Source organism: Neovison vison, chromosome 7, assembly GCF_020171115.1.
Source record: "Neovison vison isolate M4711 chromosome 7, ASM_NN_V1, whole genome shotgun sequence".
Classification (NCBI taxonomy): Eukaryota; Metazoa; Chordata; class Mammalia; order Carnivora; family Mustelidae; genus Neogale; species Neogale vison.
In genome coordinates, this window is record NC_058097.1 from 51390067 (window position 1) to 51403931 (window position 13865).

Genomic DNA, 13865 nt, shown 5'->3' on the forward strand with positions numbered 1-13865 from the left:
ACGTGTGTGCATATATACACATGCACATGTTGTATGCGCACGCACACACACACGTGTGTAGTAGAGCGACCCAGAGATGCCAGCTCTCTTGGGTCCCTTTAAGGAACACCTTCCACGCCCTTCCATTTCAGAACCCTGGAGCAGGATTGCCTAGCTGCAGTGGAGGTCAAGGGTCATTGCTTTGTTGGAAGTGGAGTGTGGGGGGCCAGGAGGGAGGGGATAAGGGCAGGTCCCAGTGGGAATTACCCCCCTCCCTCTGAGCCCTCTTTCTTTGCGTGCTTAATTCCCAGAGACCCAGAGATTAAGTCCCCAGCTAAAGAGAGGGTTAGGTATATTTAGAAATTGGTCAGAGAGGCAAGGTACCAAAGTGTGAGTGTGAAAAGCCTCCACAGGCACGAGGAGAGGAGCTGCCTGATCCCAGTCAGGTGGGTGCTGGCCACCTGGGTCAACAGGGGTCGAGTGTTTGGGGCCAAGAGTCCTAAGTTCCCATGCCTGCATAAAGGAGAGTTAGCTATTTGGAGGGAGAGAGAACTGGATTCCTGCGCCCATCAAAGTCATGAAAGCTGGAAACAGGCGGCTGGATCCCTGATGGAGGAGGTGCTAGAATTCCGGCTGCTCGGGTCCAGGAGAAAATTTTAAAGCTTAAGATCAGGTGTTGGAGGGTGGAGTCCACTGGGATCTTGGGTCTGTGTCCTGATTCTTCATTCTTGTTTCTCCAGAATGTCTCAGGAGAATGACACATGGAAGAAAGAGTGAGTGGGGCAACAGGATGGGCAAGGATGGAAACGGGGGTGCGGGAGGGGCTTAAGGTTTGATTATGCCTACACTCACTTCATGGCTTTATGGCCATGTGTGCAAGTTCAGCATTGTCAGCCTCACAGTAAGGGGCTGGGGGCCTGGACTCCTGCATCCTGCATTCTAGACAGGCCAGTGCTGAAAAAAAAAAGAGTTTCAGAACTGGTGGGGCAGACTGAGGTTCTGCTCCTTCTGTGACCTCACGAGTGCTCAGAAACCAAAGTTGGGCAAGAAGAAAGGGACGGGGGGGGGGGCTTTGGGGCAGTGGGGGTGCCCTGCTTGTTGTCACTATGACCCTGCACCTCTCTCAGGGTGCTGGGGGATGAGCTCATCGCCATGAGGCTGCAGAAGCTGGAACAGCAGGTACTATGCCAAGGAGTACTGACACCCCCCAATCCCCCCATCCCTCACCCCCACCCGTGGGTCTTCCAAAGCTTCAAGGGGCACCACCCCAGGACTTTGTTCTGGGACTCCTGGCCCTCCTTGGCTCTCTCCAAGCCTCAAGTCTGCAACTGGGAAATGAGAAAATAGGAGTTGGGGATCCTAAAGAAACAGACCTTGGTGATGAGAATGCAACGTTTCTAAGGAACAAGGATTTTGGAGGGCAGGATTTCTAGGTCCTGGGGGACCTGACGGGGTGCCAGGACTCCTGGATCCAAGGAAATAGGAGATGAGGGACTGAGAGCCTGGACTCCAGGACTCCCCTCCAGGCATGCCTCCCCTTACCCCAGGCCCTTCTTCGCCCCATCTTCCCGTTCGGTTCCTGGCCCCCACACCCCCGTTTTTCACTCCGTAGAGACGGCTCTTTGAGAAGAAGCAGCGGCGGAAGCGCCAAGAGCCCCTCATGGTTCAGGCCAATCCCGACGCTTCCCTGTGGCCCCGGCGACCATGGCGACGGGAGGAGCGCCTCGCGGGTGACAGCAGTGAGGAAAAGTTCTAGTGTCGGGCAGGAGCCTAGTCCCAGAGGGAGGGGTCTGCGGGAGTTTGGGACCGGGCCCCCAAGGGCCGAAAGGGGAGGATCCAAGCGGAGTCCTGATGAGACCAGTACCCGGCCCTTGGGCACCGGGGAGCAGGACCCGGGAGAGCTCAGGGGCAGAGCAAGGAGAGCGCGGGGGCGGAGCCCGGTGGAACTAGAGGGTGGGGCGCGAGGGCTGCGGCGGTGTCCGGCAGGGGACGGTGTCCAGGCGGGGGCGGGGGAGGCGCCCGCCCTGGAAAAGGCAGAAAGGCGGAGACTCAGTCCGGAGAGTGAAGGCTGGAATTAACAAAGCCCCGGGGGCGGGTGGGGGCCCAGGCCTGGATCTTCAAGACCGGTCCCAGAGAGACCGAGAGCTGCGTGTGCGATTGTGCAGGCACGGAGTTAGCCGCAGGGATGTGCTTGCTTGAGCCTTAGGATGGACTTTGCGTTCTGCATGGGTCTCCGGGGTTTGGGCGGTCAAACCCCAGGACGCAGGGAGTCACTGAGAGCGCGGATCTTTGCAGAGGACTGGAATTTGTACATCGTGTTAATGGGCCTCGCTGCACCTTCTCCTAGGCCTTGGGAACCCTTTCCTCCAGGAAAACGTGCCAGAGGCACACCTGCGCTCTGGTGTCCACAGTGCCCTGGGCATCGTGAGCTGCGGCGGAGATGGCAGCGGTGAGCGTGGCCCACTGGCATCGCCGACAGGAGGAGGTAATCTCGAATCCTTGGGCCGCCTGTACCTTAGAACTACACTCTCACCAGAATCCAGGAGTCTGGAATCTCAATCCTTGTTCTCCAAAGAAACCAGGAGTCCAGGCCCCCAGAGGCCCTGCCATCCCTCACACCAAGGAATCCAGATCCTGAAACTACTACTTCTCCAACACTCAGGAATCTCAATCTCCAGGCCCCTTTCCCACCTCCCCAACCTCCTGAAATCCTGATCTCTAGTCCCTTTCCTTCTCCTGGCTGCCAGACAATTCCGATCCAGAGGTGGAGGAAGTTTCCGTGGAGGATGTCCCCGCTTCTCCACCTCCTTATAAAGAGCCTCCAGGGACTCGACGCAGGGGTTGGCCAGCCCACCAACGACCTGGTAATTTCGGGGACACTGGGTGGAATCCGGTCCCCTGGTCCATATGGCCCCCTTTCTTGTAACAGTTTTGTTTTTTAAAGATTTTATTTATTTGATACACACAGAGAGGCACACAGTGAGGGAGGGAACACAAGCAGGGGGAGAGGGAGAGGGAAAAGCAGGCTTCCCACTGAGCAGGGAGCCCAATGCTGGGCTTGATCCCAGGACCCCGCGACAATGACCTGAGTTGAAGGCAGCCGCTTAACGACTGAGCCATCCAGGCACCCCTCTTGTAACAGTTTTATTGAAATATATTTCTCGGGGCGCCTGGGTGGCTCAGTGGTTTGAGCCGCTGCCTTCGGCTCGGGTCATGATCTCAGGGTCCTGGGATCGAGGCCCGCATCGGGCTCTCTGCTCAGCGGGGAGCCTGCTTCCTCCTCTCTCTCTGCCTGCCTCTCTGCCTGCTTGTGATCTCGCTCTGTCAAATAAATAAATAAAATCTTTAAAAAAAAAAAAGAAAAGAAATATATTTCTCATACCATACAATTTACTCATTTCAAGCTTACAATTCCATGGTTTCTGGTATATTTACAGAGACGAGCAACCATCATCACCACAATCAGATTTAGAACATTATCATTATCCCAAAGGAAACCCTGTACCTTTTAGCAGTGATGCCATCCCCCCCCACAACACCCTCCTCTCCACACCTCACTTCTCCCAGCCCTAGGCAACCACTAATGTACTGTCTCTTTAGATTTGCCTATTCTGGACACTTCATTTATTTTTTTTTCAAAATTTAAGCTCAATTGGCCAATATATGATACATTATTAGTTTCAGATGTAGAGTTCAATAATTCATCAGTTGTGTATAACACCCAGTACTCATCACATCATGTGTCCTCTTTAATGCCTATCAACCAGTTACCCCATCCCCCTCTCAGTTTGGACATTTCTTTGAAATAGAATAACATAGTATATGATCTTTCATGATTGGCTGCTTTTCATTAGCATGTTTTTAATGTCCCTCTATGTTGTAGCATCATTAGTACTTCGTTACTGTTATTTCTTGTATGACAATTGCTTCTATTTTCATGACATGACCAGCGATTCAATAACAGGGTCCTTGATTATCACCCCAAACCCCGTTCCTCCCTCCCATTTTAGTTGCCCATCTCTCGGATGCGCTCTTTGGGACAAGGTAAAGGGAGGACTCTAACCCCACCCCTGACCTTAGACCCAGGGGAGAGACTTCTCAGCCAGTGTAGACACCGTGCACATGGGGGAGCTGGAGGATCTGGCATGAGTAATATGGAGAGGCCAGGAACCCAGGATATCTGGCCTTTTCCAGCAGCACTGGTGACCTGGTCCTAAACTCCTGGGACCCAGGTGCCCTGAATCAGTCTTTTTTTCTGGCCTTTTCCACCCCTTAGGGGCCAGTGCGGAGGAAGAGAGTGAACCCCAGGATGTTGGAAATGAATACGAGGCCCCCAGTCCACAACCAAACCCAGGCATGGATGCTGACCTGGGACGCGGAAACTTGGCCTCCAACAAGGTAGGAGGTGGCACAGCCAATCAGGATTTAAGTGGAGGGCTAGCCTCGGACTCGAGAGAGGGTGGGTCTGAAGCCCAATCAGAGGCCCTTTTTGCTGGTGGGTGGAACCTGTTATGATTGGGCTACCAGTGTCTCTGGGTGTGCACCGTTTATGAAGTCAATCTGGAGGATTTATATTGATGTAGGCATACATCAAAATCCAGCCCACCGAAAGGCAGCGAGCTTTGGAGGGGGTGAATCAGTGATAGTAAAGGGCCAGTTGGCACTCACGCTGAGTGAGTAAGACAGTTTCAGCTGCTGAGATCTGGGCCATGTTAGATGTTATCTGAACCGAAACAACACTGGTTTTAACGGAACAGACAGTGCTGTCGAAGAGATTCTCCCAATGGGTAGATGGGGCGGGCGTGGCTCCAGAGGGTCGCTATTAGTGGTGACCAATGAACAGATGATGAAGGCTTGACTGGGTGGGCCCCTTGAAGGTGCTGGCCAATCAGCACGTAGCTAAGACGTTTGACCAATAGTCAGAAAACATGGTTGGGAGAGGGCGTAACCCTGCGCCGGCATGGCCAATCAGCAGTTGGTAAGCCTGCGGTGGAGGCGGGTCTCAACCATGCCTCAGTTTTAATTTGGCGCATGGACTAGGGCGAAGACCTGGAAGAGAAGAAAGAGGAGTCGGAGTCCAGAGTGAGGACGTCCCCACCGGCAGCCGAAGAGGTGTCCGAGACCCCGGAAGGCGAGGTCGGCGCGGGAAGCAGTGATGTGGGCAGCTCGCCCCGCGCGCCTCTCCGCGCGCCAGGCCCTCGTCTGGGAGAGGACATGGAAGCTTATGTGCTGCGGCCGGCGGTGCGCGGCCGCACAATGCAGTGTTGCATCAGCCGCGACAAGCGCGGCGTAGACAAGGGCATGTTCCCTTTCTACACTCTCTACCTGGAGGCCGCCGAAGGCCGGAAGGTGCGGTCTGGCCTCCTCTCCAGCAAACCCCACCTCCCATGAGCAAGTCCCGCCCCTTTCTGAGCGAGGTCAAGACTTCCACGAATCCAGGTCTTGCTCAGTGATGACACTGAGCAAGGACTTTTGAACTCCAACGCCAAATCCTGCCGTTCTTCGAACTAGGCTGCTCTCGCGGTAGCATAGGCCCTAACCAAGCCCGTAACAGCCTCGTCCACTTGAGGCTGGGCCCACCTTTCTCAAAGTCAGGCCACGCCGTCTGAGGGTCTAAAACCTTACCCCTTACACACCCTCCTGAAGTGTTGGCTCTACTGTGTTTGTCCAAATTCGGCCTCTCGCTGAACCTTCTAATCATCAGCCCCCCCACCAATCCTGGGATAAGTCCCACCCCCTAGGAACCAAGCCCCTCCCCTCGCGGATTGCCTAGTCTAGAACCAAACCACGCCCCTCTCAACTGCCAGCTTCCACCTCCGCAGGGGCTTGGCGGTCTCTCCTCAAGGCAGTCTTCCAAAGGGAGGGTTTCCCCCTACTCAGTAGTGCTAGACCTGCTTTTGCCTGATCAAATGCCTACCAAAGTCCCGCTGGAGGCTCCTTCCTAGTCTCCAAAGCCACCCAGCCTGCCACAGTTAGGCTCAAGGCTGCCAGGGCTCAGCTCTGACCCAGGACCCAATGGCCGAAGGAATGAGGGGGATATTAAGATGTGAAGCTCCCCTTCAGGACCCAGCTGATGACTTCCTTCAGAGAGAACCAGAGCAAGGCTCGAGATACTTTTTGCTCTATTACCCTCTCCTCTGCCTTGGGGACACGGTGTTTTGTGTTTTTTTTTTTGGGTTTTTTTTGTTTGGTTGGTTTTTTTTGTTTGTTTTTGTTTTTATCTTGGATCCCTAACCCTAGCCAGATACTAGAAACTGATTCTGATGGGCCATGCTTCCTACCCACAGCACTTCCTCCTGGCTGGGCGCAAGAGAAAAAGAAGCAAAACCTCAAATTACCTCATTTCCCTGGACCCCACAGACCTGTCTCGGGATGGGGACAACTTTGTGGGCAAAGTCAGGTGGGCAGAGCCCTGATATGTGTGAGAAACAGGTGGCAGGAGGGCTGGGGGGTGCCAGGAGGGTTGGGGGAGAGAAGACAATTGGGCCACCAGGCACAAGTTCCACCTGTTCTAGGACCTTTCATCGTAAGGATTGATGGGCTGTGTATATCTTAGGTGGTAGCCCCAGCATGGGTGGAAATAAGAAAACTAAGGGATTTGGAGCAGAGGTTGACGTTTAAGACGTTTGACTTACTGAGTGGCAAGAGGGTGGGACTCCTAATTCCCATAGGCCAGGGCTGTGGTGTGCGTATTCTTGTATTTTAGGGGGAAGAAGGCGCCTAAAAGGCAGGAGACTAAAAATCATGGCTCATCAAAGAAACAGAAGGGGCTGGGACTGTAGATGCATGGAACACGGAACCCAAGTGCCAACTAGAGGGTTAATGGGAAGAGTTGATGACACGATATGGGAAAGCATTTAATATACAGCAAAACAGTAATTATTTTTACCCTGACCACTCTCCTCCTGGGGCAGATCTAATGTCTTGGGCACCAAGTTCACCATCTTTGACAATGGGGTAAATCCTGAAAGGAAGAATTTCTTCCCGGAGACCACTCGGATCAGAGAGGAGCTGGGGGCTGTGTGTTATGTAAGTGTCTGGGAGACAAGAGACAATGAAGCAGGACGGTGGGGAGGGAGAAAGAGCCAGGCCAACGGGAGCATAATACCTTCAGGAAACCAACGTCTTGGGATTCCGAGGGCCCCGGAAAATGACTGTGATCATTCCAGAAATCAATGCCCAGAACCAGAGAATCCGTGTCCAACCTCAAAACGTGAGTTGGTTAAGGTTGGGAATTTCTGGGTCAGTCGGGGAGGAAGGCCTGGGAGATCTGCCCTAGGTCCTAAGGGAGAAGGGGGCCCATGGCTTGCAGGTGGTCCTATGTGAAGCCAGAGGGAGTCTGTCAGATTTCCGTGTTTCTCAAGGAAGAGAGATTAGGGACGCAAAATCTGCATCCCAAGAAAAAAAGTTCAGTGGTTGTAGCTTAACCACGCCCCCTGCTTCATCTTCTAGGAACAGGAGTCGCTACTGAGTCGCCTCCAATGCGGGGCCCGTCAGGGGCTGGTCCTGCTGCAAAACAAAGCCCCGTCGTGGAGCAACGAGAGCGGCTCCTACGTACTCAATTTTCACGGCCGAGTCACTCGGGCCTCGGTCAAGAACTTCCAGATCGTGCATCCGGATGACCGTGAGCTCCTAGGAACCGGTTTACCTGGGCCAGGGCTGGAAGGGCGAGGGATGAGCGGACAGAACTACTTCCCCCATCAGCCCTTGAGCTTTTTTCTAGGCAGGGCCGAGTCTGCGTTATTGCAAAACCTCTTGGGAACTGTAGTTTAAACAGCCCTCAGGGGTTCTGGACTTAGTGGGAGCGTCGACGAGCCTCTGGGAAGTGGTAATCTCGAACTTCAGAGACCCGCGGAAGGAAGTTGAGGAGTGGGGGCTAGGTTTCCTTAGTTCCTGACTCCCTCCTCAGCCGACTACCTGGTGCTCCAGTTCGGCCGCGTGGCCCCAGACACGTTCACCATGGATTTCCGCTTCCCACTTTGCCCACTCCAAGCCTTTGCCATCTGCTTGTCCAGTTTCGGTGGCAAGCTAGCATGTGAGTAATGCAATGAAATGTCATGCCCTCACCAGCTTCTGTGCCTGTTCATTTGGAGGAAGGGCCCCCGCGAGCCTCCTTTTGCACCACCTTACTCATAACCAACACATCCTACTCTGCCTGCGTGCCCAGTCCTGTGCTCTGGGGAGTGGGCTTTTCAGCGACACCTGCTTTCACCGGAGTCACAGTCATGGGAGATGGGCCTTAAACAACAACACAAAATCAAAATGCTCCTTTGCCACAAAGGAGAAAAGCACGTGGAGGCACAATTCAGCTGGGTTACATCAAGGTATCTATAAAAAAAAGTGATTTTCACACCACATCTGAAAAACCACAAGGAACTAGGGCCAGAGGGGTCAGGGGTGGGAACATCAGGGAGTAGGCACAGCTCATACAAAGGTCATAAGGTGAAAAGGGGGCTCAATCGGTTTGGGAAAATGAAAGGAGACTAGTGTGGCCAGAGCCTGGGGAACCACTGGAGAGGGGCAAGGTATTTGAGCGACAGAAAAGACTTCTGAGTTGGAGACATGAACTTGGATGGGTCATTGAAGACATGCATGGGTGAGAGAGAATGATTACAATATTAGCTACACTTACCTAACATTATTTGGCGAACATTGTTTTGAATATGAACTTGGGATGCCTGGATGGCTCAGTTGGTGGACGGTGGGAATCTTGATCTCAGGGTTGTGAGTTCAAGCCTCACGCTGGGTGTGGGGGTTACTTAAAAATAAAACCTATTAAAAACGCAAATAAAGGGGCGCCTGGGTGGCTCAGTGGGTTAAGCCGCTGCCTTCGGCTCAGGTCATGATCTCAGGGTCCTGGGATCGAGTCCCGCATCGGGCTCTCTGCTCAGCAGGGAGCCTGCTTCCCTCTCCCTCTCTGCCTGCCTCTCCATCTACTTGTGATTTCTCTCTGTCAAATAAATAAATAAAATCTTAAAAATAAATAAATAAATAAATAAATAAATAAAATCTTAAAAAAAATGCAAATAAATAAATATGAACTCCTTTGGGGGTCTTACAGTCCTATAAGGCATGTGCTATTGTTAGTCAAGTCGTATAGGTAAGAAGAGTATGGAACAGGGCTTTTAAGAAGGTGAAATTGGACCGCTGAAATCCTCAAGCAGCCAGCAGTTAAAGGCCAGCGGGAGGACGAGTATATTCAAGAGAGGCACAGAAAACTGGAATTGAACTCTTTTCTACAGATCAGGGATTCCAGCCCCCAGCCCCCTTGGGGAGATAACTGTCGCAAGTTTAATAAAATTTAGGCCTATACCAAAGGAGAAAAAGACCTGGGGCACCTGGGTGGCTCAGTTGGTTAAGTGACTGCCTTCAGCTCAGGTCATGGTCCCAAGGTCCTGGATTTGAGCCCCACATCGGGCTGCCTGGTCAGTGGGGAGCTTGCTTCTCCTTCTGGCTGCTACTCCCCTGCTTGTACTTTCTTTCACTATATCTCTATCAAATAGATAAATAAAATCTTAAATAATAAAATAAATCTTAAAAAATAAAATCTTGGGGCGCCTGGGTGGGTCAGTGGGTTAAGGCTCTGCCTTCGGCTCAGGTCATGATCCCAGAATCCTGGGATCGAGTCCCACATCAGGCTCCCAGCTCCATAGGGAGTCTGCTTCTCCCTGACCTCCCTTCTCATTCGCTCTCTCTCCCAAATATATAAATAAGTAAAAGAAAAGAAAAAAGACCCACCAACCCTTAGCTCAAAAGAAGCTTAAGACAAGAAGAGGCAAATCTGAGGGATGATGGGAAATAAGAGTTTGTCCTCTATTGAGGTACAAGCCTTTATCCCCAGGGTAGTGGATTATTGTCAGGTTAGTACACACAGTGACGGTGACATTGCTTGTTATAAATCAGCAAGTTTTATTTCTTATTATAAAATGACACACAAAAATAAATAATAGAAACACAGAACTTCGTGATCTTAGCCACACCTCCCACTGAGGTCCAGGCAAGGAGACGGGGACACAGGAGTGGGGGGAGATGCCCCAACTTGACTCAAGGGTGTGGCCTGGATGGAGGACAGTGGTGAGATCTGGGGGACAGCAGGTGTGGCAGCCAGAAGGGAAGTAGGATTCCCGCAGCGGGCCCAGGCCCTGGCCTGGGCGGCAGGGGTGAGACAGGGGCCCAGCTGCTCCTGGGCCTGGGCAATCCGCCGGGCGAAGCGACTGCGATCCCGGGCGAGCTGCTCCCAGGGTCCCCGGCGGGCGGCCTGGGCTGGTCCTGCCCAGACAGCCAGGAGATGGACAGAGACCTTCTCAGAGAAGCGAACCTGGAGACGGAGCAGCACAGACGTGTGTTGCAGGGGGCGTGGGGGAGGGGGAGAGAGAGAGAACCCAAACAAAAATGAGTGACGCAAAAATGCTTGTTGTCTGAGTCACTCACTCATCAGGAGCCCACGGGATTCTCCACGTGACTCTCTGCAGGTGGAGGCTGTTTCCAGGAGCTGACCTGAGCCATAGCTGCTCCCCCTTCCCATGGGGCCCCAGCCTCTTGCAAAGGATTGCATTACAGTGAATGCAGCCCTCCCAACAAGAGTTCACACGCAACCCTCTGCAACACGCGGGGGACCCAGAATTTGAGGCATCCAGCCCTCCTGCACCCCCCTCCCCAGGCCCAGGAGTTCCAGCTCCTCCCTAAGACTCGATAAACTGAGCCCTCAGTACCCACCTTTCGAGACTGTAGGGACGTCTCAGGGTCTGGATGCCGGGTGGGGGTTTCTGTGGGCTTGAGTCGCCTCCGCAGTCGGAGGGGCAGCTGAGGACGAGCCCACGGAGGTGGTAGCTTCTCTCCAGGTAAATAGATGGCCACTCGGAAGGGGCAGGGCTCAGCTTCTCCCCGCTCCTCAGCAACTGCCCCTGCCCCCATGTCCTCCTCCCTAGGCCGATATGTCCAGCCCCTGTGGAGGGTGCTCTGAGCTTGAAGGGAGGGACTTGGCTCAGAGTGAGCTGCTTCTGAATCCTCTTCCTGCTCTGTGTCCTCTCCTGGTCGATATACCCAGGCCCTTGAGAAGGTATCTGTGGCCTCAGCTTCTCCCTCCTCCTTGGCTGGTCCTGTATCACTGTCCTCATCTTCTTCCTCTGTGTCCTCTCCTGGTCGATACACCCAGGCCCTCACGAGGGCACTTGTGGATGGGATGGAAGAAGGACCCTCAGCTTCCTCCTCCTCCTCAGCTGGTCCTGTATCACTGTCCTCATCATCTTCCTCTGTGTCCTCTCCTGGTCGATACACCCAGGCCCTCACGAGGGCACTTGTGGGTGGGATGGAAGAGGGACCCTCATCATCTTCCTCCTCCTCAGCTGGTTCCGTATCACTGTCCTCATCTTCTTCCTCTGTGTCCTCTCCTGGTCGATACACCCAGGCCCTCACGAGGGCACTTGTGGCTGGGATGGAAGAAGGACCCTCAGCTTCCTCCTCCTCCTCAGCTGGTCCTGTATCACTGTCCTCATCTTCTTCCTCTGTGTCGTCTCCTGGTCGATACACCCAGGCCCTCACGAGGGCACTTGTGGATGGGATGGAAGAGGGACCCTCAGCTTCGCCCTTCTCCTCAGCTGGTCCTGTATCAGTGTCTTCATCTTCCTCCTCTGTGTCCTCTCCTGGTCGATACACCCAAGCCCTCGTGAGGGCACTTGTGGATGAGATGGAACAGGGATCCTCAGCTTCTCCCTCCTCCTCAGTTGGTCCTGTATCACTGTCCTCATCTTCTTCCTCTGTGTCCTCTCCCAAACACCACTCCCAGGCCCCAGGGTGAAAGCCTGAAGATGAGGGGGAAACACAGCTCTTTCTGACTTCTCTGTTCTCTGTTCTTTCTTCCTCTGTGGCTTGAACCCCTTCTTCTCCAGCACAGTACACCTGAGCTTTGGGCTTGGATCCCGGAGATAAAGGGGCAGTAGGTGTTCTGGCAGCTTCTTTGTGTACAGCTTCTTCCTCCTCCTCCTCCCCTGTACCACACTCCCAGAGTGATGGAGGAAAAGAGAAGAACGTGATCATTTCATTTTCAGCAGCTCCTCCTTCCACAGATGGCTCCTCTCCACGAGGTTCTTGCAGGGTTCTTAGAAGGCTGGGGGACAGGGGAGCAGGCTGGCCATTTCTAAATTCACCTCCTTGCTCTTTAGGGACACTGGCTGCTTGGTCCCCAGCATATTCTTCGTCATCAACTTCTGAAAGTTCCCAGGCTTTAAGAGGAGAACGGTTGGCTTTTAAATCATGGCAGGCCTCCCAGAATGCTTCTCCCTCCTCCTCAGCTGCTCCACTGTCTCCAGTTTCCCCTTGAAAGTGCCTGACCCAGGGGGCATGGCAGGTGGCCGGAAATGTCTTGGTTTCTACCCCCAGGCCAGCTTCTCCCTGATCAGCTTCGGTTACTGCTTCCAACAGCCAGGGTTCTGGGGGTCCTGGGCCCCTCAGGTGGCTCCAGGCCCTGCTGAGAAGGCCCATCAGTGGGCACAAGAGGAAAAAGGGGTAGGTTTCCCTCCAGGAGGCACAATGATGGGGCACTTGGCCTGGGGCCATCTGTCTGGGCTGGAAATAAACAAAAGGAAATAGAGTTTAGAAGTCACGTAGGGGAGAGCATCAAGGGATGACTGTGAGTCACAGCAACGGAAATAGTAACACAAATAGCAACAAGAGATTCCTGTCCCACATTCCTTGCTGATCCCTGCCACTCCCATCTCCAGCAGAGGCCCAGTGGTTCCCACCTCTCTTCTCTCCATACCCAGGAGTCTGAGCCAGACCCCAGCCTCTTCTCTCAGACCCAGAAGTCCCAGTCCCCAGAACTGAGAATACAGGTCCTCTACTTGGTCCCCTTGGGGACAAGGTCCTAGTCCCTGGCTCTCTCATCCTCCTGAGGATCAACAGATCAGGCCCTCATCACTCTCCTCCCTCTGAGACTCAAAAGTTAAGACCTCCGCAGGGTTCCATCCATTCCACCGGGGACTCATGAGTCTGGCTTCCAGAACCCTCCTCTCGCCAGGCTCAGGCCTCCAGGCTCCCAATTTCTTCTCCTTCCTTCTCCCTGGAGTGCGTCCTTGTCCCATCTCACCCCAGACACAGGAGTCTGGGCTCCCAGGCCCTCGCTCCTCAGGACCCCGGAAGTCCCGGCCTCAAACCCTCTGTCTCGGTACCCAGAAATGTAAACTCCCTCCTCACTGACCAGGAGTCTGATCCCCAGCCCCCAACTGCCGGTGGGGGGGCGGTACCAGGCGTTCGGATCCCTCACTCACCGACTCGGGGCTGCGCCTCACCCTGGGGGCAGGAGGGCCGGCTCGGGTTGCCACCAGCGATCGCAGATCTGGACGACTCGGGAGGCCAGCGCGTTCATCTCGCCCTCCGGTGCCGGGCTCGGGGTCTCAGGTTATCACCTGCGGGGGCAAGCACTGTCGCAACGAAAGGATACGGGGCTCCAGTCGTAGGTGGGTGTGATCCACATTGAGGTTGGGAACTGACGCGGGCCGCACAGCTTTTATAGGCCAACGCGGCCGCACGTGATGACGTCACTAGGGGAGGGGGGGTTTCGAAACGAAGGCGTCGGGGCGTGGGGTGGGGTGGTGGGGGAGGAAAGTGGAAAGTGAGGTCGGAATTCTCGCGGAGATTCGGGGGGGTTTTGTGTGACGACACCGCGGCGTTTCCGAACGCGGCCACGCCCCGAAATAAGCGAGCTTGTCAATCAAACGCGGGCACGGCCTCAGCCGCCTGGGCGCTCTCCAAGCTCCTTTCCGGGTGGAAACCGGCTTCCCGCCCGGATTTAAAAAGCAGGCCAAAAAAAAAAAAAAGCAGGCCACAGCCTAGAGTCTCCCACCGTCACTACCGGTCCGCTTCCTTCCTGGTGGGGCAGAGCATTGTTT

The 13865-nt window shown here is 54.2% G+C and overlaps 2 protein-coding genes across 2 annotated transcripts; one reads left to right on the forward strand and one right to left on the reverse strand.

Annotated features, from left to right (window-relative positions):
- The first annotated feature begins 720 nt into the window (after nt 1-720).
- TULP2 (TUB like protein 2) lies at nt 721-8033 on the forward strand. Its single transcript, XM_044260110.1, has 13 exons — nt 721-752; nt 1107-1158; nt 1592-1718; nt 2327-2524; nt 2611-2657; nt 2702-2843; nt 4256-4377; nt 5020-5328; nt 6267-6379; nt 6894-7008; nt 7094-7192; nt 7432-7603; nt 7889-8033. The coding sequence occupies exons 1-13, from the start codon at nt 721-723 to the stop codon at nt 8020-8022; spliced, it is 1662 nt and encodes a 553-aa protein (XP_044116045.1). The 3' UTR covers nt 8023-8033.
- A 1835-nt stretch (nt 8034-9868) lies between these two features.
- Nucleotides 9869-13468, reverse strand: PPP1R15A (protein phosphatase 1 regulatory subunit 15A). Its single transcript, XM_044256934.1, has 3 exons — nt 13245-13468; nt 10696-12543; nt 9869-10297 (listed from the first exon to the last, which is right to left on the reverse strand). Exons 2-3 carry the CDS (start codon nt 12532-12534, stop codon nt 9950-9952), a joined length of 2187 nt encoding a protein of 728 aa, XP_044112869.1. The 5' UTR covers nt 12535-12543; nt 13245-13468; the 3' UTR covers nt 9869-9949.
- Nucleotides 13469-13865: the final 397 nt, after the last annotated feature.

What these genes read in the sequence shown, in the direction of transcription:
- TULP2 (XM_044260110.1), top strand. Translation starts at nt 721, where the DNA reads ATGTCTCAGGAGAATGACACATGGAAGAAAGA. An exon ending in TGCAGAAGCTGGAACAGCAG is followed by an intron (nt 1,159 to 1,591) that starts GTACTATGCCAA and finishes TTCACTCCGTAG; the next exon opens with AGACGGCTCTTTGAGAAGAA. An exon ending in AGGCCGCCGAAGGCCGGAAG is followed by an intron (nt 5,329 to 6,266) that starts GTGCGGTCTGGC and finishes TCCTACCCACAG; the next exon opens with CACTTCCTCCTGGCTGGGCG.
- PPP1R15A (XM_044256934.1), bottom strand. Translation starts at nt 12,534, where the DNA reads ATGGCCCCAGGCCAAGTGCCCCATCATTGTGCCTCCTGGAGGGAAACC. An exon ending in CGTCCCTACAGTCTCGAAAG is followed by an intron (nt 10,298 to 10,695) that starts GTGGGTACTGAG and finishes CTCCGTCTCCAG; the next exon opens with GTTCGCTTCTCTGAGAAGGT.